The sequence below is a fragment of the Clavelina lepadiformis genome, chromosome 1 (genome assembly GCF_947623445.1).
Source record: "Clavelina lepadiformis chromosome 1, kaClaLepa1.1, whole genome shotgun sequence".
Taxonomy (NCBI): Eukaryota; Metazoa; Chordata; class Ascidiacea; order Aplousobranchia; family Clavelinidae; genus Clavelina; species Clavelina lepadiformis.
In genome coordinates, this window is record NC_135240.1 from 7,091,749 (window position 1) to 7,116,162 (window position 24,414).

The 24,414-nt window shown below is 38.2% G+C and overlaps 2 protein-coding genes and 2 long non-coding RNA genes across 8 annotated transcripts; 3 read left to right on the forward strand and 1 right to left on the reverse strand.

Moving 5' to 3' along the window:
• The first annotated feature begins 10 nt into the window (after positions 1–10).
• On the forward strand, positions 11–2,314 carry LOC143471319 (uncharacterized). Of its 4 annotated transcripts, none has more exons than XR_013119533.1 (5): positions 11–540; positions 1,329–1,490; positions 1,575–1,606; positions 1,782–1,906; positions 2,038–2,314. It is a non-coding gene; the product is annotated as an uncharacterized LOC143471319 (long non-coding RNA). The 4 variants fall into 4 exon arrangements; XR_013119535.1 differs by lacking the exon at positions 11–540 and adding an exon at positions 904–1,264; XR_013119530.1 differs by lacking the exon at positions 11–540 and having other exon boundaries at positions 904–1,490.
• Positions 2,315–3,472: 1,158 nt separating this feature from the next.
• Positions 3,473–4,867, reverse strand: LOC143448958 (uncharacterized protein F54H12.2-like). Its single transcript, XM_076948935.1, has one exon. It carries the CDS (start codon positions 4,865–4,867, stop codon positions 3,473–3,475), a length of 1,395 nt encoding a protein of 464 aa, XP_076805050.1.
• An 8,728-nt stretch (positions 4,868–13,595) lies between these two features.
• On the forward strand, positions 13,596–15,101 carry LOC143458661 (uncharacterized). 2 transcript variants are annotated; one of them, XR_013117689.1, is made up of 5 exons: positions 13,596–13,758; positions 13,960–14,040; positions 14,124–14,155; positions 14,371–14,461; positions 14,828–15,101. It is a non-coding gene; the product is annotated as an uncharacterized LOC143458661 (long non-coding RNA). The 2 variants fall into 2 exon arrangements; XR_013117687.1 differs by lacking the exon at positions 13,596–13,758 and having other exon boundaries at positions 13,879–14,040.
• A 5,351-nt stretch (positions 15,102–20,452) lies between these two features.
• Positions 20,453–21,554, forward strand: LOC143444214 (uncharacterized). The gene is made up of 4 exons (XM_076943370.1): positions 20,453–20,897; positions 20,994–21,140; positions 21,255–21,346; positions 21,464–21,554. The coding sequence occupies exons 1-4, from the start codon at positions 20,795–20,797 to the stop codon at positions 21,518–21,520; spliced, it is 399 nt and encodes a 132-aa protein (XP_076799485.1). The 5' UTR covers positions 20,453–20,794; the 3' UTR covers positions 21,521–21,554.
• Positions 21,555–24,414: the final 2,860 nt, after the last annotated feature.

The window sequence follows — 24,414 nt, forward strand, 5'->3', positions numbered from 1 at the left end:
CTCTATACTCTATAGCAGTGGTTCTCAACCTTCTGATCTTGGTGGACCCCTTTTGATGCTGTCAAAGCAGTTGGCGGACCCCTGACGTTTAAGCAAACTAAGGGTTCTGAGACTACACTAAAATAAAGTTAAGTTTTAGTAAACAAAGCTATCTCCTTTACGCTACTATACGTTGCTCACAACAACAAGCTGCTAGTTACAAGCTAAAACTGAGAAAGCGATTATGTGCAATCTCCAGCAACTTAAAATCACTGTATGCAGCTGTCTTCTCGTATAATCCGCAATCTATTGCATCACAATAGGCCTTCCCTGCGGGTGATAAATCTCAATAAGCTTTTGTATTGTCCCATCACAATAGGCAATTAAGCAAATGTTCAAGCCTATTTCAAATAGCAATGAAAAACAGCAAAAACGTTTTAAAAACTCGTACTTTATGTTGCAAATTTCGAAGTTCTCACGGACCCCCTGAAAACGTTTCGCGGACCTTTGGGGGTCCGCGGACCCCCGGTTGAGAACCACTGCTCTATAGGGAAGTTGAAGGTAAATTATAACTTTTTTTGGTGAAATATGCAAAAGAAAAACAATTTGTCTCACTAATCAAAAAAACCTAAGCTAAGACAAGTTTTAAGCAGGTAGGCCTATATCATTCATTATACCAATACATAATATTGTAGTAAGACATGGTATAATGCGCAGTTTTGTTGATGCTAAAAACCTGTGGCTTTTGACGTTAAATTCAACCACTTAGAGTCTTAGACCATTGGTGAATCCATATTGAACGTCACGTTGAACTCATCTAATTGCTGTGCGTCTGTGCCTTGCTGGCAACAAATAATTCCTCACTTAATTTTCTGTGTTGTTAATTTCCGTGCTTGACCTTCGTACGTCTGTGCGGTTGGTTCAACTACCATGTTTTTCACAACCATGCAATAACCACCATATCGCGTATGACCGACACATAGAAGTGCGCAGAAAGTACAGATGGAAGGTTATCTTGAAGATGATTTGTCGCATACAACGACACAGCTTTAAACTAGCTTTAAATCATCATATTTATTCGATTGCAAGCCGCCACATGCAAAATCTTTTTCCATTATCATTTTTGCAGCTTACAATCAAGTAAATAGGGTGAGTTGGTGTCTGGTTTGTGACCAAGTGCGAGCAAAGGTTAAGTATAAAAATTAACCAAACTTAAGTTCAGAAGGCGAAGCACAGAAATAACCTAAACACAGAATTTTTAATGGCTGCAGGACGCAGACGCGCGGTATGTAATCGTGACGTTATGATAAATGTGGAATCGGCAATAATGTAGTTGATTGAACTTACAGCGTCCGAAGGTCACAAGTAACAACCGATTTGAATAGCATTCTGCTACCGTGAAGTTTTCGCTCTTTTTTACGTATTGTTTCTTTAAACTACAACTGATATTTGAAGCACGATGAAAACTTATGTGGTGCTGGTGGTTATTCTGCTGCTGCTAATTTACATAGGTAACAAGTAATTATGCCTGAAATGCGTCAAAAATTGTCATCGTACAACTAGTTCATTCAAAGCTTAATTTTTTTAATTGACAGGACACAATCGGAATGTACCTGGCCGTAAAAAGGTAACGAATGACTTAATGGTTGTTATTTGTCTAATGATAATTAAACAAGGAAGCCACATTGTCAAATGTGTACTTTCGGTTCCCATTCGTGTACGGTTTAAAATTACAAAAGCATAAAATCAATGGCCTAGTAACGATTCAATAACGATTTCACGGCGAAACTTTTGTTCGTCAGTCGTACACCAATTCAAACGTTTCTCAATTTACAGACCAGCAAATGCAAGAGGATCGTTTGTGTGATGGGTCGACGAGCAAGATACTTCTTCAATTGCAAAGTTTTGGGAAAGCGCTGGCGTAAAGGCAAGTATAAAAAAATATTTTCCGCTCTGACTGGACAGTGATTAACGTGTGATTTTATTATGCTTTAACTTAATCGTATTTTTGCTTTCAATGTGTATTAGTTTCATAATTCATTGTTTTGTTATTTGCAGAGTGCTGAAGTTGTTAACGAGCACGTTGCAACTCAACTTCGTATTGGTACAAATAATGCTGAATCTTATGTATTTCAGAATATTTCTTTTTAAATTTAAAAAAAAAACTTAAGCTTGTGATCGTAAAAAGCATCCACAAACCATATCATTGAATTGTGCTGTTTTATCTATTCTATACCCGTTCAAAGTTTTTTTAACTCCAATCTTTTTTGTCTGCACTTTTTTTTTGGTGTGTTATGTTGTTTGGAAATGGAAATAAACGTCGTTTTCGTTCTAAGTGTTGTTGCCTAAAAACAACGCATCATCGGCCGTGTTAGCACTCAATTCAATTGGCTTGTTGTTTTGAACGGGTAGCACACGTAACCGCTATAACCATACGTCTTAAATGCAAAATATTCTCTGAAAAATATTTAAATCTATTTTTATTTTGCAAGTACTATATGAACTGATTAAAAAAAGTTCTAGATGTACTATAGATGTTAATTGGGTCAAATTGATCCATTTCTCAAAATACTGTAGCCTACGTTGCAAATTTATTTTATTTCAAGGTTTGTTTGCTAATAATGAGAAACTATTCTAACTATAGGCCTGCAAGAAATAGATACTAAACCAAATTACAAAACCAAGTAACAAGGGTTTCGGACTAAAACACAAACGAGAAAACCTAGAAATCTATGAAACAATTTTGCAACAATTTTAGTTATCGTCTGTGGCCTACACTACAGTATATATAGGTCCTTCGCTAGTTAGTGAACTTTGCATATGTGTGGTCTTTATAGTTCGTAGTTGTTGCTGCATTTGTTGTTGTTTCGCATCGGGTAGTTGTTCAAAAGTAAGTGGTTATTGATGGCGACTGAGAAATATTTTACTTAAACAATACCAAGAATATTTACAACAATGAGCGTTTGTGGATGCAGAACTATAGACGGAAGATGAGGGACTGATAGTAGTATAGTGTTGCCACCTCAGGAACCCCCCCACCACGCCACCACCGCCACCACCACCGCCACCACCACGCCACCATGCGCCACCACCACCGCCACCACCACCGCCGCCAACTCTTACCGCCACCAACTGTGAAGTAGGTCACTCCAAGATTAGTCCATTCAAGTAATTAGGTCATATGTAAAAAGAGATAAGAAAAGTGACGTCATAATTTTGGTTCCACACGTAAAGGGAAAAGATGTTAGAAAAGTACAAGTGTAAAAGTGACGTCATAGTTTTCGTTCCATAGCGCCAACATGTGGTAAACATGTTCTAGGTTTCTAGAGGAAGGGTGTAAGAGAAAAAACATCTTCGGTTTGTGGATATTCGATATCAGTTACATCATAGTTTCAGTGTAAAGTATACAGAACGATGAACCGTATGAATTGCCACCTGGAATCATATGGAGAAAAAACCTAGAGTAAGAACGCGTTAATCGTATTCGCATATGCTAACATGACCTGGTTTTGAATTCCAGCTTGGGTTGAAATAAGCCAGACTTTAGAAACAAAGCATTGGAATGTATTACAACCAATCCAGTCGATTCCAGATGTAAGAGAAGAATAAATAATAGCTGGCACCCAGATGTGATTTGTTTTGACCTGAATATGAAGGCAAGTCCAAACCTGTCTCCAAACCTGTCTGCAAAATGCATTTCCATGCGTAGATTTCCACGTTTCACGAGATCGAAATGACCGCCATCACTGAGGTCGGGTGAGAGATCAAAAACAAACAAGGTGTATCCGTTAGGATAATCCGTTCTACTGATTGCGTTACCGGTATCTTTGAAATGCTGGTTCGATCCGGTGAAAAGACTGTTATAAGCTCGAATATAATGCTGCTGTTCAAACTTTGGTTGGAGAGGCTTGCAAGGGATCTGTTCTCCGTTCACGTATACCGCCAGAAAGGAGATGTTATAATTTTTAAAATCAAAGGGGTTTTCCTCTATGACACCGTTGAACGCGGTATTATTAACACAACCGATGACAATCCGTTTAGGAAGTTGTCCTAGAAAAACATTTTCTTGATTGCAAGACATATTTCCCCGTGGAACACTAAAAACTTTGGTTTGTATTCTTCGAATGGGATATTTCGCGTTAGAGACTTGCAAAGCTTTGATATGTGCCAATGCCACCTGAGCAGAAGGAGTGACCTTGCGGACGTACAGGATGACCTGATTAATTTTTGTTTTGAATGTACTTCCTCGAGCAGCCATTAAATTAAACTCAGACTTGGTACGGGTAAGCTTCAACTTCATGTTTATTCCACTGAGTAAATAACGACTTTGAAAAAAGAGATCCAAGTGGAGTTTTCCGACCATCTCCACTTCCCCACTCGTTGCAGTGAAAGCTTTTCTCTTTTCAAAGCCGGTATTCGCTTGGGTCAAAGCACTCATATGCCCGGCAGTATCCTCGTACCATAGAGCACCAGTCAATTGAGAAGTCTTGGCTTCATCCCCAAAGCTGAGTAAAGTTTCCAAATAGGCTCGATACGGATAGGTGTTGGTAGACGCCGAGACCAGTTTATCGTTCAGTGATAGATCGACCTGACCGAATAAAGCATTCAACCAATAATTAACCGGTGCCACGACTGCATCGTCTCCGAGATCACTACCATCATTCTTTTGAATTTGAGCCTTCACAAAAATGACGCTATTGCTTAAGTCCAAGTAGGCATCGGTCGAAGATTGAATCGCAAACTCAATCGGGCCCGAATCCGAGATGTTGTTTAAAGGTTGATGTTCCACCCATACCCCACTTTCGATACTGGACTGGGTCGGTGGAACGGAAAATAAGTCTAATTCGCTTTTCGTACAAATACAGGAAAGAGGATGAATGAGTGACATCACTCAAAAATATCGTTTATGACCTTTCTTCGCTTTGTCCTCTTGGAACTGATCGTTTTCTTTCGTTTTTTTCTGTTTATATTCACTCTTTCACCGGGTGGGGTTAACATGCGTTCGCTTGCCGTTTCCAGGAGATGCCTTCCAGCTTCCTTGGATCGCCGAAGAGCCGCCTGTTTCAGGTTTTGACCTTGTAAGACGTCACTGAGAACTTGTGTGCCAGATTGGAGAGCCTGTTTCCCCAAGGCCTTTGCACCACTTTTAATGAGAGGCATAACCAATTTCGAGAGACCGGAAAAAACGCTTCCGATACCGTATCCTCTTTGGTATTCTCTACCGTGAAAAACAGGTAGACCTGAACCGGCTTGATTGACGTAATACCTCTGATAGAGATCTCCGTGGTTCACCATTTTCTTTTACGACGTATGTGAAGTGTTATGACCAATCGTCCACCTTCAAATAAGATAGGATTCCCCTGGCTATCCCTTATATCTATTTCTACCGTATCAAATGTTTTGATAGCGAGGGGGTGATAAAATAATTTTTCGTAGGTATGACAAATAACTTCTCCCGGTTTCTTGGTGACGGGTACGACTCGTAAAAGTGAAGTAAACGAATCTCCCACGACAGAGGGTTCAACTAAGTCACAGTACACGTAGAGTGCAGGTACATTATAAAAACTATGGATTGGTTTCCCTATCTCTCCTTCGGGAAGTAACATATCTTCTGTTCCGAGGAATTCATAAAGTGAATTGTTCACAGCTATTCTTAAATCTTTCATTTTTTCGAAGGAAAATTTCTTCGTGGCTTCGTCGAATTGCACGACAAGGGGTTTTACATTCTCCCCCAGAGGGGGGAGGGAATCATCGTCACGTTCACTGACACGTTTGCTATAATCCTCTTTAAACTTTTTCGTTAATGTTCGAAACGTGTCAATGATCATCTTCGCCTTGTAGTAATTTCCAGCTGGAAACTTATATTCGAACAGTTCGTGGTTGTACAGGTAAACCACCACCGATGGTAAGGATAGATTATTCCAGCTGTGTGGATACTGTATCTCACCCAACCCGATTTCATAATCTCCCCCGCTATCCAGTTCAATGCGATGTGGCAGTCTCGTTTTGTAATTGGTTAATGTATTTCCGGGAAAGACATCCATGGAAGAATTGGATGGTAACGTCAAATAAAACATTATTTCGGGAGGGAAGGATTCGGTAAGATGTAACCGATACTACTCGATAAGAGTGAAATCCAAAGATCTTTCTGTTCACTTCCAACAGTGAGGTTATACAATGAAATGGCAGCGACCACAAACACGAGTAGTATTTGACATATAAATACTATGCTATGTTTACGGTCGTTTGTCGTTGAATCGGTTAACCGAACCGAGTCGTCAGACGTTCCGTCACCCGTCATAGTTGGTATGAAATAAATACGAGACTTTTACTTCCAAACCATTTATAGAGGGAGAATACGGAATGGTGCGTCGATGTTATAGTTGTCCTCGATAAAGTCATGCACCAGTATATCGTTCAAGAACAGGTCCTCCGAGTACATATCCAAGATCTGACGAAGGGAATAATCTCTCACTATCATGAGACTGAATAAAAGTACGTGTTGACCGCATACATTCGTGAACGTCTGCACGGTTTGAGAGTTGAAAGTACACGCGATTGAATTCATTCTTAAAAAGATGTAAAACTCACGGTGAATCGGACGACATCCGAAAGAATCGAAATAGGTAGCCTTGTTCTCGCGATCAATGTATATTCCGACCCAGTGCGATCCCGGGTTTCTAGAACTGTCGCTATTTACCACGTACAAGCTTGGGTTGTCATAGTTCAACAGTAGCAATTCGTCGCGCGGAAAACACCCTCGAAACACTTTCTTGGTTTCAATATCTCGACTCAATACGTTCGATATCTGTAGAGTATCCATAGTAATAGACGATCTTTGTTTCGAATACAGAGTTTTTATTACGAGTAAGACACAAACAAAAAAATGCACTCGATAGAATCAGGGTTGGTACGCTTTCATATCAGATTCATTCACCCAACTGTTGAAGCTTGATGACCAACCGAGCCATTTGACGAGATATTGTTTCCTTTTTCCACGCTTTCTTGTTTCGAGGATGGCTTCGATCAAAAATTCATCATCCTTTTTTACAATTTTTTGTAATTCTTGTTCGTAAAAGCTTCCCTGTAATTCTTCGGAATGATAATCTTTTAGCTTGTAAGTAGGTGGATTTCCCGGGATCCGTTTGACGATGGTGAATATCTCTTCGGTCCAATTCGGAAGATAGCCCTTTTCGAATACTTGTTTGTTCTTACTGATTCTAACCACGTCACCGGGTTGAAACTTTGGTTTTCTTTCTTGCATCGGTTTTCCATACAAGTTTTGCCATATCTCATCTTGATTTTTCCAAGTTACCGAGACCGGGGTAGTTTTGATAGAACGGTGATAAGAACGGTTGTATGCGTCCAGCATGGGTTGTAAAACGTCGACGTACTTTAGAGTATTCTTGGCCGTAAAATACCGCCACATCTTTGTCTTTAAGGTTCTGTTAAATCGTTCCACAATGGCCGCTTTTACCTCATTAAAATTGGTAAAGAATAGAATTTGATTCTCTTTGAGAAACGTTTGAAAACGTCTGTTTGTAAATTCAGAACCCTTGTCAGTTTGCAATTGTAATGGTTTCCTTTCTCGTACAATTTCCCCGAAAGCTTTCACCAAACTTTTCCCGGTCTTATCTTTCAGAGGGATTGCCCGGGCGTTACTTTGAAAAGACATCGATACACGTCAGCAGGTATCTGTAATCACGATTATAACGTTTTAATTTGGATAAATCCACCAAATCGGCTTGAAACTGCTGGTCGATTCCGCTCACAATCACCTTTCTCCTGGTAAAATGTCGTCTCGCGGGTTTATGGAGTGTATAGGGGTCTTGTTGGGATAGAAATTGTTTGACGCTTTTCTGTGTTTGTCCAGATTGAATTTGTAACTGCCTGACACCACCGAAACTACCGGCTTTGGATGGGGAATAATAGATTTCACGCAGAGTCATAACTTAACCAAGGACGAGGTTCGGTGACGGAATTTTCGATTCTTGGTTTGATGAAATTCCACCTATCCTTGTTTCCAACCAAGCTTTCGGGTACATTCAATAGTTTTAAAGCCGAGGCGAATTCTCGCCAACCGGTAGGTGAAAAATTCTTCTTCTTTCTGAGGAGATCGTCTACCAAATCGAATATATGACTGTGAGGTATGGCCTTGTCTTGAATTATTAATTCACCTTTCTGATTCCAAGCAATAGAATTACTACTTTTAAGGAATTTTAATAACTGTTCAGCCTTTTTTCGTTTATTGAGTGGTACACCGTTTGTGATTTGTTGTTCGAGATTCAATTCCTTCACTCGCGGTTCTTGGATTCGCAGTGTAATGGGTTCGGTTAATTTTTCTTGAAAGGTTATATAACGTTGTAAGATTTGCTGGTAACGTTTCACTTTCTCGTTGGTGTCCATATTTTGTTGTAAAACATTTTCCATTTCTTGGTCTAATTTAGACATGGCTTTAGCAGTGGAGTTGGTCGGTGGATTGGTGTCCGGTAGTTGGCGCGGATCCATCAATATCATCTTTTTGGTGTAATTCATCATTTGTGAAACAAACTCGTAAGGGCGGGTAAAACAGCTCCGATGAGTGGTCCGATCAAAGCAGATAGAAATCCACCCCTCTGAATAATAATCTTCTTTTTATAGAGAGGCGTTTTCTTCTTGACAATTTCACAAAGTGGTTTTCTATATTTTTTTAATCGAAGTTTTTGCCCGGTGTTTAAAGGCACATTCCCCGCCAATACGTTTCGTGCACATTCACAAATGGCTTTTACCAGATCCGAACTACCCCGATGTAAAAGTTGTCTTCGTACTCTCGGATCAGCCTTTGCTAAGCGTTGTAATGTCGCTGAATGACGTATGACTCGGGACGACATATTTGTAAAATGAAAGCCTTTGAGACTGGGTAACGACCTTTTATCTTTTTGATACGTAAGCGATCGTTCTTTCATCTGGAAAAATGTGTGTTCGCAGCCTTATGTCATCGGGAGTGTTTTGTTTTAGATCGATCAAAAGATAACCGAATGGTTCTTTGGTCGCGTCTACATAGGCTTCCTCTAAATATTTACTTTTGCTAGGGAACATTTGTCTTGATAAGTGTTTGATTTGTGAGGCGTCCCTAACATTTTTGAATAAAACCAAGTAATGTGAATTTAATGAAATTGTTCTTTGCGCCTTGCCTTTGTGAAATAAATTCTGTACGATATAAACCACGCTTAGGTTTTGATGGTGTGATTTCTTTGTGAATAAATCGGATATTTTCGAATCGAAATTTCCCATGAAATCGTCTAAAACGACCAACTTGTTTAGGGTGGGGTTTAGTTTTTCTGTGTCGGGTAAACCATCGATGAACTCTACCTGCTTCAATTCATCATAAGCCGCTTGGTACTCGCTATAACACCATAGGATCTGATCTGGCGGTGGGTGTATCATTTTTGACGCATATTTAATAAGTCTCGTGACAAATACAGTCTTTCCACTACCTGTCGGACCAGAAATGAGACAAGTAAAAGGGTGTTTCAACCGATCGTCCATGATGCTGAATAACACTTTTGATAAAGGTATACACATATTTATTTTAAAAAATTACCACAGAAAAAAATGCAACACGATTATATTGACAGAGGTTTTAAAATTACCACAGAAAAAAATGCAACACGATTATATTGACAGAGGTTTTAAAATTACCACAGAAAACAATGCAACACATATTACACATCACACATATCACACACAAAATGCAACTCATATTGACAGAGGTTTTGTACTGACACCATCATCTAGAACCGTACGCTTAATGTAAAGATACGACAAGGCTCTGCGCTCCTGTTCATAAGTGAACACCTGATTATCTCGAGAAATAAAACCACGATTGACTCCTTTCCCAGAAGTTTGAGAAAGCAAAACGTTCATATAACGCTGTTTTGTGAAATGATTCAGTTTTTTACTGAGTCCCTTACAAGCCAACTTACAACCACTTCTACCAAACGTATAATACGTTTTGCTACAGAGAGCGATGCATCCATCACCTTGAAATTCGACCTCGGACAAACCCAAGGTTCGACGATCGTAGATCTCACGATTTCGACAACAAGCTTTGTCAGAATTATCCCAGACTTCTCCACGTACACCTGACTGAATAAACTCCTCACGATGGTCATCACATGCTTTGGATGGGAGCCACAGGTGGACGTTGGAGTAAAACTCTCGAAGTCTATCCTTGCGAACAGCCGAACCCAAGTCGGGGGCGCTTAGTGCCAAGTAGTAGGAATCTGTGTCTGTTAAAATAAGCTCCATATTCTGTGGATCAATGTACTTTTTGAGAAAATCGTAATAAAAACGTAGCATATGGAGCTTGGAATATCCATATACGAAAAAACCTATCTGGATGGGGAGATTCCAAATCACACGTTTTTTCTTCATTGTCACCTCATACAAATCCTCATCGATCTGATTCACCTTGACATAGGATGGATCTGCCACCGCATCGATGGCCGATTCTTCATTGCAATATTTTATAGTAAAATGCTTATCTTTCGCTAAAAGTGTTTTACCATAAAACAGTTCCCCATAAGTTTGAACACTGCAGGTAAGATCCCCTCTCCATTTCTCCGATGATCTGTGACCGTGTCGGCAAAAGTCTTAAAACAGGCATTAGGTGTGTCTTTTCTCCATATGATTCCAGGTGGTAATGCATACGGTTCATCGTTCTGTATACTTTACGCTGAAACTATGATGTAACTGATATCGAATATCCACAAACCGAAGATGTTTTTTCTCTTTTGTTACACCCTTTTCTCTAGAAACCTAGAACATGTTTACCACATGTTGGCCCTAACGAAAACTATGACGTCACTTTTACACTTGTACTTTTCTAACATCTTTTTATTCTTTACGTGTGGAACCAAAATTATGACGTCACTTTTCTTATCTCTTTTTACATATGACCTAATTACTTGAATTCGGTATATACCGATTGGTATACCAGAAGCATTACCTGAATTTATTATGTCAAATAAAGATCGATTTGTATGAGGTGACAGAGACCCCTGAAAAAACTTTGTTCCGATTATGCAATAGAAAAAAAGAAAAGTTGCTTTAAAAAATTACCCTACTCTATCGGCATTGCCATAGCCTATAATTGGTTTCATCGTCACATGTGCTTATTTATCAGCTATTGAAGCAGTTAGAAAGCTTTAAAGTCACATATGCTTGTCTGCATGCCTTATTTTAAATATTTATACAGTTCTTTTCCAAAATTCAAAAGATTCGCGGCACACCTGAGAATCTGTGGCGGCACACTAGTATCTATGATTGGGACCCAAGTTCCGTAACCCGAGAGTGCGAGTTACTAGTCCTTCTATTTAAGGTGTCTATGTATACAGTACATATTGAAAATGATAATTCATCCATAAAGTTTATTGTATACTCACTTTGTAAATATCCGCACACAAAATTTACAGCGTTTCCTATTCCTTCTGATGTGTTTTTGTTGAAGTTTAATCTTCTTGGTACTGTAAAAATACTAATTTATTACTAAAACAGTAAGCTTTGTTGAATGGTAATATCCAATATTATTCATTAATTATCGATGCGAAACAAGTTTACCTCCTCTAAACGATTATATCTAATGCTAGCAAGTATAGTTTTTAACAAAGATGACTGCTCTAGCTGAATAGTAATATCCAATAATATTCATTATCGATGTTAAAAAAAGTTTGCCTACCCCTACTATAAACATTCACGAGTCAACTGATTACACCATAAGATTATAACATCATAATGTACAAACGTCACTGTTCACATTGTATGTAACAACAAGAGTCACACTTGCTTGCCTGTTTTGCTGCTTTTCCATATAACCTACCTGCTTTGGAAAATATGATATATATAGACTACTTATACATAAACAAACAATGGCTCTGTTCCCTTTTGACCTATCAAAAACACAGCTGTGATTGTATTTGGTATTGATATGTTCGTAAACATAGGAAATCCGTAATCTGGTCACACAAACACACAGCTGGGTGCTAGTTTTTACTTATTCTTCTATTACATCTGGATTCGAATAACATAGGTAATTTATGCTTTGTTTCTAAAGTCTGGTTTATTTCAACCCAAGCTGGAATTCATAACCAGGTCATGTTAGCGTGTGCAAATACGATTAACGCGTTCTTACTCTAGGCTTTTCTCCATATGATTCCAGGTGGCAATGCATACGGTTCATCGTTCTGTATACTTTACGCTGAAACTATGATGTAACTGATTCCCCAGACAGGTTTAGACTTGCCTTCATAATCGGATCAAAACAAATCACATCTCGGTGCCAGCTATTATTTATTCTTCTCTTACATCTGGAATCGAATGGATTGGTTGTAATACATTCCAATGCTTTGTTTCTAAAGTCTGGCTTATTTCAACCCAAGCTGGAATTCATAACCAGGTCATGTTAGCATATGCGAATACGATTAACGCGTTCTTACTCTAGGCTTTTTTCTCCATATGATTCCAGGTGGTAATGCATACGATTCATCGTTCTGTATACTTTACACTGAAACTATGATGTAACTGATATCGAATATCCACAAACCGAAGATGTTTTTTCTCTTACACACTTCCTCTAGAAATCTAGAACATGTTTACCGCATGTTGGCGCTAACGAAAACTATGACGTCACTTTTACACTTGTACTTTTCTAACATCTTTTCCCTTTACGTGTGGAACCAAAATTATGACGTCACTTTCCTTATCTCTTTTTACATATGACCTAATTACTTGAATGGACTAATCTTGGAATGACCTAATCTTGGAGTGACCTACTTCACAGTTGGAGGCGCATGGTTGCGTGGTGGTGGCGTGGTGGTGGCGTGGTGGTGGCGTGGTGGTGGCGGTGGTGGTGGCGGTGGTTAGCTGGATGCTAGCTTTTATTCATTCTTCTCTTACATCTGCATTCGAAAACATAGGTAATTCCTAATCGGATCAAAACAAATCACATCTGGGTACCAGCTATTATTTATTCTTCTCTTACATCTGGAATCGACTGGATTGGTTGTAATACATTCCAATGCTTTGTTTCTAAAGTCTGGCTTATTTCAACCCAAGCTGGAATTCATAACCAGGTCATGTTAGCATATGCGAATACGATTAACGCGTTCTTACTCTAGGCTTTTTTCTCCATATGATTCCAGGTGGTAATGCATACGGTTCATCGTTCTGTATACTTTACACTGAAACTATGATGTAACTGATATCGAATATCCACAAACCCAAGATGTTTTTTCTCTTACACCCTTCCTCTAGAAACCTAGAACATGTTTACCGCATGTTGGCGCTAACGAAAACTATGACGTCACTTTTACACTTGTACTTTTCTAACATCTTTTTTCTTTACGTGTGGAACCAAAACTATGACGTCACTTTTCTTATCTCTTTTTACATATGACCTAATTACTTGAATGGACTAATCTTGGAGTGACCTACTTCACAGTTGGTGGCGGTAAGAGTTGGCGGCGGTGGTGGTGGCGGTGGTGGTGGCGCATGGTGGCGTGGTGGTGGCGGTGGTGGTGGCGGTGGTGGCGTGGTGGGGGGGTTCCTGAGGTGGCAACACTATACTACTACTGATATTGCTTCCTATTTTCAATTATCCTAAATGGATTTCCTTGTGAAAAAAGGAGGCTGCGAATAGATGAATAGCCTTATATTGGGAAGCTCAGTATACAAGAAAAAACCTAGATAAGGCGGCTGAACAGATATTAACCTAAACATTTATTTCTATCACATCAAAAGGTGACAGCCCGTTACTTTAGAATTAAATGCACGTAAACATTAGTTTTGAGATGGAATTTTAGCAGGTGTATATCATTGGTTAGCAATAACTAGTATCGTTTAGCAATTGTCGTTAATACCCAGTTTTGTTGATGCTAGAAACCTATTTGTATATCATTTTGCAGGTTTAAAATTTAATTTCTTTGCTCATTATTTCTTCAGGCAAAACCATAGTTGATATTTGAAACATGATGAAAACTTTCTTGGTGTTGTTGGTTCTTTTTTTGCTAATACTTCACATAGGTATTTTATATATAACATAAACACATCGAAATTAAATGCATATATAAGATGCGTCGTTGATGAAAATATTTTTTACTTGACAGGACGCGAAGGAAATGTAGCCGGCCAAAAGAAGGTAAGGAACTTTCTGATATGATTAACATGGTAGAAACTTTGTCAAAAGTGTGCTGTCAGTACCTAATCACGTCCGGCAATAACCACAAAAGCATAAGATCAATAGGATGGGTAAAGACATTCTTTGAGTTTGTCTCAGTTGATTGATAACGAAACTATTGTTCGTCAGTTGCAGTCTGCAAATAGCTAACCACTAAATAAATTTCTTTTTTACAGACCAAGAAATGTGTGAACATTTTTTGCGTGACAGTCCGAAACGGAAGCTACCTCTCCAATTGCAATATGTTTCGATATCCCTGGAGTAAAGGCAAGTGTAAACAAATATTCTTCTGCGAATGTAAAATAGACTTAGCCAGAACAGTAGAAAATATGGTAGAAAAATCTTGAACGATTATCATCATATCAATGCATTTTGCCAGATACGATGACCATAGGGCATAGACAGTTAATGTTTTCATTTAGAAATGAAACATTTGCTACCATTTTTTCAAATGGTCTCGCTATATTTTCTAACTCAAAAGAATCGCAAACTGCTGTAAATATTACGCACTGAAAACATTTTTTATTTATAGTTATAGTGTTGTACTTAGGATTCCCAGCTGTATAGGCCTAAACCTACATGTTTCATCTTATGGCCTTGTTTTTTTCAAAAATTATTGTTTGTTATTTGCAGCTTGCAGACGTTGCCAAAGAAAACACTGCAGAACAAACTCGTTTTGGTACAGACCAGGCTGACTCCAAAGCGACTCAGAAAAATTGCTTTAAAAGAAACTTATTCAAGCTTGTCTTAGATTCAGTGATTTTAAAACGTCCATAATCCATATCATTAAGTTTTGGTCATGTGACTAGATTCTTTAAAGACTTCTTTCAACATCTTGAAATCATCCATCTGCATTTCGTTAAGTTTTGTTGTGTTGTAAAAACGGAAATAAACGCATTTTGTTTTATTTGAAGTTATGAAGCTAAACCGCTCCAAAACCATTGTGTTAAAATTCACTTCATGTGAATTTTTGTTTTCCAATGGAGATCATGCCCAACAGCGACTAAGCTATATACAAGTGCTAAACGTTTTCGGAAAAACAATACTTTTAGTTTACAAACAGCACAAATACTTTAATGGACTGATTAAAATTGCTTCGTTAATTCACATCTAAAAAAATTGCAATTTTTTTATTTCAAATTATTTTTGCTACAATAATTAATTAGTTACACCCTTATACTGCGGATAGAAATTAAACGTATTTGGTAATGGTTGGGTTACAAGATTAAAATATGGCCTCAACTTAAAACCTTGCGCTTCAGCTTCCGATCCGTGTATTGCCGACTTTGTACAGAGAGTAGGGTTTATTATGGCATGCTACAGGTTGTCGGATATCCGAATTGATCATACAACCCACACCAGATACAAAGTAACAAAATCGTTTAACTGAACTTTCATTTCAACAAAACATTCCATCCATACCATACCATACCAAAAGTTTAAAACGATTTCCAATTATTTCAATTGATTGGTTTTGCGAACTGGATTGGTCACATTTGAAAACTGTCATTTTTTACCGCAAGCACAAACGTTCTGAAATGACCAAGCCTCCACTTTGTCCTCGAAACTTGCCGCGTCTCCCACGCTTTTGTAAAAATCAATCCTTGTCCTCCAAAGCAGCCCAGATAGAAGCTGGTATTTTATTATTTGAAGTTTTGCCGAAGACTAGATACAGCCCAACGTTAATATTCAGGAATCTTATTGCAGCAGAGTGGTAGACCGTGCAAATGAAAATGGCTTGCAATGAGCATTATCAAAACCTGATAAATGTATGCAGAAACAAGGTTCAAAAAATCCGTTCGCTTATTCACTTATTTTAAATGGACCTTATTACCCGGTAGATTAGCTTATCATTACTTCAATTTAGCCTATGACTGAGCTTTGGTTTAAATCATTGCAATAAACGTAAAGACGCCCAGAAATTATTGTCATTTTTAGGTTGTTTATATTTTTCCAAACTCTTACTGAAGTAATTTATTGAATTATGTCGCACTTACGTTTCACGAAGATGGACTTCCATGACAGCCAAAGTCACTGCACCTATTCAGCTTCAGTATCGCCTGGATATGAAGATGAAGTTATTGGACCAGTTTTGGAGGTTCTTCGCTCATTTTACTCCAGCATTAGCCTGTATAAGAGAGAACGGCATCAGAGCAAAAGATGTAATGCTTACGAATTCGACGACCCGGCCCACAGGGTGCACAATCCTAGAATATGGTTACTCCCATCGTGTTCTAAAGATGACCTCCACGTTGCACTGATTGACGAAATGGAAAAAGCTGGATGGAAATGGATTTGTCCAAACGAACTTTTTTATAACTCATCAACCGAAGAAAACACAACAACCTGGACTTTTAAACGCTGCAGATAAATCTATGCTATAGCTGCTATCCTATACTATTATTATAGCCTTGATGTCTTTAGGTATTTCAATGCAATAATAATTGAAATAAATTATTTGTTTCGCGTTAACTCACTTATTCCTCCCATTCAGTCCATCTTTATTGCTATAGTAGCCTAGCTGTAGCAATAGATGCTAGTACTGCCATTACCTAGCACAGCTTTGAAGAACTTTGAAGTATACAGGGTACAGCTAATAGTATAGCCTGTAAGCTTGACAAGTCGTCATTGAAATAACTATAGTTTAATAGTTCATATATCAGACCATTTCTGGTTGGCTAGTACAGTGTCGCTGGCATAATAAAAATGCTTATAGAAAACGACACATGCAAAATTTCAAAGGATTTACAGTAACAGTATTTCACAAAGATGCCAAAGAAACGTTTACAGTTTGCACCTTGCAGACATTTTTCCCAATCGCCAGAGTACAGAATGACTGCCTTGTACTTTCATGAGCAATGTGTATTTTCAATTTGAAAAACGTCGGGTACTTATAGGGTTAAGAGATGGTACAGCGAGAAAGCAGAGTTGCAGAGTTGGTCTTTTTTCAAACACAGAGTTGTTTGCGATGCCGGAAACCAAGTGTTCTTTCGAACCCGAGCTTTAGAGTTTTACGCTCGTGAGTACCGGAACCGAAGCCGAAGGTCTGGCGTCATAATAAAACAAACAAAAAAATTAAAGTCTAACTCTAAGCAATGAGCTGTGTTTTCGTTTTACAACGCGCTATAGCAGGCTATGCGTCCAAAGCAACCTACATCTAAGTGGTTGTATGAAATGAAACACTATTACAAGACACAAAGCGTGAGATTAATTTTTCTGGAACATGATCAAATAAACGATGTATCCTCGCCTATAGGCTGTTGTTTTTTTAACCGAAAGACAGCGTGTGATACACGTGACCTTCTACGCACACGTATCTATAACAGATATAGCTCGTCATAGCCATACAAACAACTGCGGATTGTAAATAATGAAAGATAAAGTTTTTGCGCTGAAATAACTGGCTGCATTCGGAGGTGTAGCCAGGGTTTTTAGTGACCGGGGACAGACGCAGTTTTTGCACCCCCATTTATCAACGCATTTAAAATTTTGTGAGCGTTGTACAAGACAATGACTTTATTTGTCGCCCCATATAACTGCGCCCGGGGACAGCTGTCCCACCTTGCGCCCCTAAACTATGCCTCTGGCTGTATTTGCAGTGGCTTCGTGAAACGTAAGTGCGGCCTGATTTAATGAATTACTTCAACAAGATTTTGCAAAATGTTAATAACTCAAAAACAAAAAAACATTAATTTTCATACCCAGTCTTTTTCTGTTAATTTTAATGATTTAATCATAAGGTTCTAAACATTGCTCATGCAGTAACCGACATCATATATTGGGTTGGTTTACAAACAAATTAATTTTTTATTTAATACCATTGGTCTATACTCTAGTAGTCTAGTCTATAGTAACAATAGAAAATGTTAAGCTAAAAGTCTATAAAAACTCTAAGTAGTTGCCGCTTTAATCAGTCGCTTATTAAGCCAAATTCAACACGGTCCCGATTTACTCCATTTGTTCCAGCAAAAGGCTCCGCTTTGTGAAACAAAAAACTCCGTTTAATAAGCCCATTTTTGGAGAGATTTCGCATAATTTGAGCGTGAGTGCATGGGTGATGATGGTTTGGCAGTAGTGTACTACGGTAGGCTATACATTAAATGCAATCAAACAGCGTATTGTTTCTGCTCACCCTGAATCTGGGCGGAAAACTAAATAGAGTATCCCATGTAAATGTTGCGTCACAAGCTTGATTGCTGGTCCGTATTCGTCCATAATCGTACTGTGATGTACTGTACTGTAACTCTACGTAAAAACTTAGCGAAGTGTGCAGCCAAAAGTGATCAAAAATTGCTGAAACTGAATTCTTTTGTTATTGCGTAAGAAACTCAGCTAGCGATCCAGAGATTCGAAAAGGATCAGTAGGGTGCGCAAAGACACAGATATGCTCGAGAAAATTGAGCTGCTGAAAAAGTACCGAGCGCTTCCAAAGTGCAGCCAACGTGGTGTAGCCGAATAACTTCACGTTTCTCGTGGTTGTCTGCGAAATCTCCTGCGTGACAAATCAGCTCTCCAGTCGGAAGCGTCAGACAAGGAAGTTATCAATGAACGGAAGAGGAAGCGCCATGGCAAGGACCAAGCAGTGGAAGATGGGTTGTGGAAATGGCTCCGTTTTGCTCAATCTCGCAAGGTTCCACTAAGTGGCCCGGTATTGATGCATAAGGCTGAAGAGATTGCCAAACAACTCGGTCATAACGAATTTAAAAGCTCAGATGGTTGGTTTAACCGCTGAAAGAAGAGGCATGATATACGTTACACAAAACTTTACGACGAAGCCGGTGAAGCAGATGAAGAAGCCGCTGCCACGTAGACCAGCGAAAACGTGCGAGAGTCGTTGAAAAGCTATGAGCCTACTGACCTTTATATCGCAGAACAGACAGCATTTTATTTTCGAGCTCTACCGGATTCTAAGTATGTAAAGAGATCTTCTCGCAAAATGTCTCGTGGGTCAAAGGTTGCAAAAGATAGGCTAGCAATGCTGGTATGCTGCAGCATGATTGGTGATAAGCATGGTCTGCTCGTTATTAGGACATCTAAAAAACCACGATGCTTCAAGTATGTGCGAGTATTTGCGGTTGCCTACACTTTTTCTAAAACCGCTTAGATGACCACTGGCATCTGGTTTGACTTGGCTGTAGAAGTTTGACAAGAGCTTGCAGGTTCAACAACGAAAAATCACTTTATTGATCGGCAATTGTTCTGCCCATGGCGATGAGAAAGAACTCAAATGCATTGAAGTCGTGAAGCTACCTCCGAACACCACCTCGCTAATTCAACCTTGTGATATAGGCATTAGGATAAGAATTCTTCTGTTGTTGTTGTTTTTTTAACATTTTGTAATGAAATTTATTGAATCAATGCCCTATTTACGTTTCACGATTTTAGAATTGTATAAAAGCTAGATTTACTGCTCCTACACAGCGTCAGTTGCACTTGGATTTGAAAAAAAGCTCTCGAACCTATTCTAGGGTATTTCTATTAATGCCTACTTCTTCATTTCATGACAACATTCGGTCACTCAAAAGCAAACAGCAAATTTACTTCGTAAGAGTTTGATGATCCGAATCGCAGAGAAAATGATCTTAGAACATGTCTAATTCACCCTCGTTCCAAAGATGAACTCCACATCGCTCTGGTAGAAGAAATGAGAAGCCTTGGATGGCAGTGGATTGATCCGAATGAAATTTGGTGCCATTCAATAAACAGAGAATGTACAACAACTTGGACTTTCAAACGTTACCGTTAATTTTACAAGCTTTTATTATTTCAAGAAATCCACCTTCATTCGTGTCTTACTTAAGTTCATCAATTCGATTGCTCAATTAAATTTTGCTGTATGTATGTGACTGTTTTTGTAGCTTAAGATAAATATCTTTTTCCTTGATATTTGCGACTATTGCTAGGTTACAAGTTTGAAAAAACTTGAAGGACCGGTACTGTAAGGTAACTGCAAAATTCAATAGGCTGCAGGTAGGCCTACAACTCGAAATTTAAAACAAAAATGTTGGTAATGGCATTTGAGCGATTTTACATTTCTAACAAGTGTGAATAAGCCAACGTTTTCTAAAACCATGCAGCAGGCAAAGCAACTCGTGTTCTTTGTATATTGAAACTTCCATTAAGTTTTACACACTAGGAAGCTTTCTTACATCATAAGCAAAAAGTACGTCATTACCACATGTGACATAACAATTTGCAGTACAATTTCGATATTAGAACGATGATGTTCAAAAACTTCAAACCTAAGATCATAGAAAGACTTTGGTTCAGAGTTCAGACATCTCCACAAGTTTTAGTTGTTGTTTTGGCAAGCAACGATTGCAACCAAAATTAGGATATGTCTCCGAGTTTTGTTACTGTGTGGCGTCGATTCGAGATTTCGAGGCTATGCTAGAGGGGCTAGACCCGTGTTTCTTTACTCGTTTTGAACCGAGGACCACTTGGACAATTTTAAACTCCGTGGGACATCTAAAATATTGTTTCTTAAAAGAAACTTGATCACCAATGCGTGGTTAAGTTTGACCACTAATTTGGAACCACTTGGCCAGGCAGTTGAACTATTTACAAGGTTATAGTTTTAGTTCAGCAAACCATATAATTATGACGAGTTTTGTGATTGTTATTTTCATGACCATGGGAGCTGTCTCTGCAGCTGAGCCTGGCCGAAGTTGGACGAACACTAATCATCCGGGTGGCCTACCAGGTACATACGATTTACCAGATGAAACGCATGCTTTTCACGTAGACGCAGCCTGTTGTTAACTAGACTATTTCTGCATAACAAAAGTTGTTTGATCAGATTTCCAAAATCTTGATGCTGATGGGACTTCTTCGATATCCTGCTACGTTACTAACTCGGAACAAAAGCAATCCCTTGTAAATTGTCCAGGGAATGCAACCAAGTGTGGCATCGCCAGATTTGATATGACTCTGATATCCATTACACGTGGGTATAACAACTACTTATCATAAACAACAAATTGATCACGATAAACATATTTACGATAAAGAAAATATTGCAATGTTAAACAAAGCCTAATGACTATGACACTTACCATAGAGCGCATACCGGGTTACTTTTGCGCCATGGATGAGCATTGTAGAAACGCGAGTGAATTGTGCGAAGTTTTGGAAAAGAAGATTGCATATCCGGTAAATAGTTTAATGTAAAAGATGCATGTTTAAAGGTGGTAAATATAAATGAAACTAGAAAACTACTTAAGTAAAACTTAACTAGTCTTGTATACTATGACTGTATTTCAATTGCAGATAAAAAATTGTGAAGTTAGCTGCTGTGAAACCGATGGCTGCAATATATCGAAGTAAACTGTACAATAAAAGGTCTACAACTCTACACCTGATAACCTTGCCGATGTCATTTTAAGGGAAACCCCGTAGCTGAAAGCAGTACGGTAATGGTTGGTCTGGGTTACCGTATTTTCTTGAATAGAAACCGCGGCTACTATTTTTTATTTTTGAACGTTTTGTGCGGCTTCTATTCGAGGGCGGCTTCTATTTTTATTACATGAAGTACCGGTAGTGTTGATTAGGTGACAATAAAATTCTGTGCTCTCTTTTGACAAAAAGGTTTTATTCTATTACTATCCGATCACTAATGTAATGTGACAACTGTTGTTTTTCGCATGTGCAAGCTCTCAATGACAGCCTTTATATTACACCGAAGCGATTTCAGCATTGTCTTCTGTGGCTTCTATGCGAGGGCGGCTTCTATTGTTTATTTTTAATTAAATCGTGCGGTTTCTATTCGAGGGATATTCGCTTCGTTTCTATTCGCCATTTGGATATTCTGGATTGATCCAAGGGCAGCAAAACAAAGTAATGTACCGTAGAAATTATACAGTATCCGCTACTCTTGCTATACTTTTTAAACTGTTTGAAAACAAACTTTACGGTAGGCATTTTATATTGGCATTTCTTCATAGCCTATGCTGGCTTACGCTAGGCTGTCAGGGTGTGGTCGGGACAAAGCTTATACCGATGAAGGTACCACGCATTTTACGTCATAATGAGGGCAAAATATTTCCCGACACCGGCATTAAATGTTGAGATTATGTTATACCGTTACGGTAAGTTTCTTCAAACCTGTAACCTAGCAATTTAAAGTTGTTTGTCTTCATGATGTTTATTAAATATCAAGGAAAAAATATTTATCTTAAGCTACAAAAACGGTCACAATACAGAGCAAATTTAATGGAGTAATCAAGTTGAAGAACCTAAGTATGACACGAATGAAGGTGGATTTCTTGAAATAATCAAAGCTTGTAAAATTAACTGTAACGTTTGAAAGTCCAAGTTGTTGTACATTCTTTGTTTATTGAATGGCACCAAATTTCATTCGGATCAATCCACTGCCATCCAAGGCTTCTCATTTCCTCTACCAGAGCGATGTGGAGTTCATCTTTGGAACGAGTGTGAATTAGACATGTTCTAAAATCATCTTCTCTGCCATTCGGATTATCAAACTCGTACGAAGTACATTTGCTGCTTCGATGCTGTTTGCTTTTGAATGAGTTAATGCAGCCATGAAACGAAGAAAGAAGCTCCAGAATAGGTTCGATAGTTTCCTTTTCAAATCCAGGTGCAACTGACGCTGTGTAGGAGCAGTAAGTCTCGTTTTCATAAAATTCCAAAATCGTGAAACGTAAATAGGGCATGATTCAATAAACTTTTAATACAAAATGTTAAAACAACAACGATAACAGAAGATTTCTTGCCCTATTGCCTATTAACCTGTGTTTCGTTTTTTTATTGTAAATACTCAAATTGACTTATGCAATTCTACGCAAAGTTCAAGCTCAATTTAGCTAATATCAGAAGTCCTTTCCATTTATGGCAACCATTTATAGAAGGTTCTTATAATTCTTGTTAAAAAACTCAAACTGAACATCACAAATCGTGTCTATTAGACTAATAGTAAGAAAATACTGGTTCCTACTTGTGCTTCGTTGGAGCACACACCAACATTTTCTGAAAGCGTTAAAATAAAGTTTGTGGACAAGGCGAAGAGTTTAATTTCAACACGTTTGTGCTCGAGGGAGAGATACAACCGGTGTGAAAGGTGCACGCCACAGCAACCAATCAAACGGCAAAGTTAAAAAGCGTTTTCCTTGTTAAACTCATGTCATGCTCTTAGAGGCAATGGTAGAACAATAATGTTATGAGCAATTCTGCCTTATCAACAGTATGACAAGTTAGTGTTCTAACTTCTAACAGTGCAATATTTGAATTATCTAAATTTTTTAAGCCCTTTTTTGGCTATTTGTTGAAAATTATTGACAGCAAGATCACAGACCATGGTAGTAAGGGACCTACAATCATTCTACACTTGATCCTGTCATGCATGGCACAAAAGTTTGGTGACGATATGCACTTTTTAGTTTAAGTGTGTGCAGGATACTACAACAAATATAATTAATATAAATGCTGGCAATTGCAGCCACCATTTACTTAACAAATCTTAAACAATGATTTTATGAAAATCTTAAATCCTCGTTTTCACATGACATTTAGCTTTAATTCCATCCTCTTATTAGCACCGTTTGCAAATGCATTTAGCCAGGCTAGATATAGTTCCTAATATTGAATGCAGTTACTTACCTCCTCTACTTGACATTCAGAGCTGTATAATTTGATTATATAAAACCTCGCTTGATATTTTTGTTTACTTCGTTCGGTATAGCATAGAACCAAAAACCTCTGGGATAATTTTAAGTCTAGTTTAAAGCAATTTGCTTTCAACTGATTTTCACTGATAAAATAAGATCATTGTTTCTCTATTTAAATCTACCCGCTTGGTGTCACGATGGAACAATTTTCTTGATTTTACCCTGCATAATTTTGAGACTGTTTGATTATTTTATTTCTTGTCATCTGTGCTTCCTTTCTTCATTGTTCACTGTTTAACAGAATTTTGAAACATTAAAAGCAGCCATCAAGAAATGTGTACATTTGTGCAATACAACATTCTAAACATTCTTTTATCAATAGCTTTGACGAATTAAATTATTATATAGAATATAGAGCTTGATAGAATTGACATCCTGGTAGTTTCATATGTGGGGAAAAGATCATTCTGATTCCACCATGTTTGCTTTTATCCAGCCAGCTTTGTTTGAAACCTGAAATATAAAATATATCTCTTGTAAACTACCATGTAATAGCCAAGAAAAAATAAAAAAAACGTTGATGATACAGAAAAT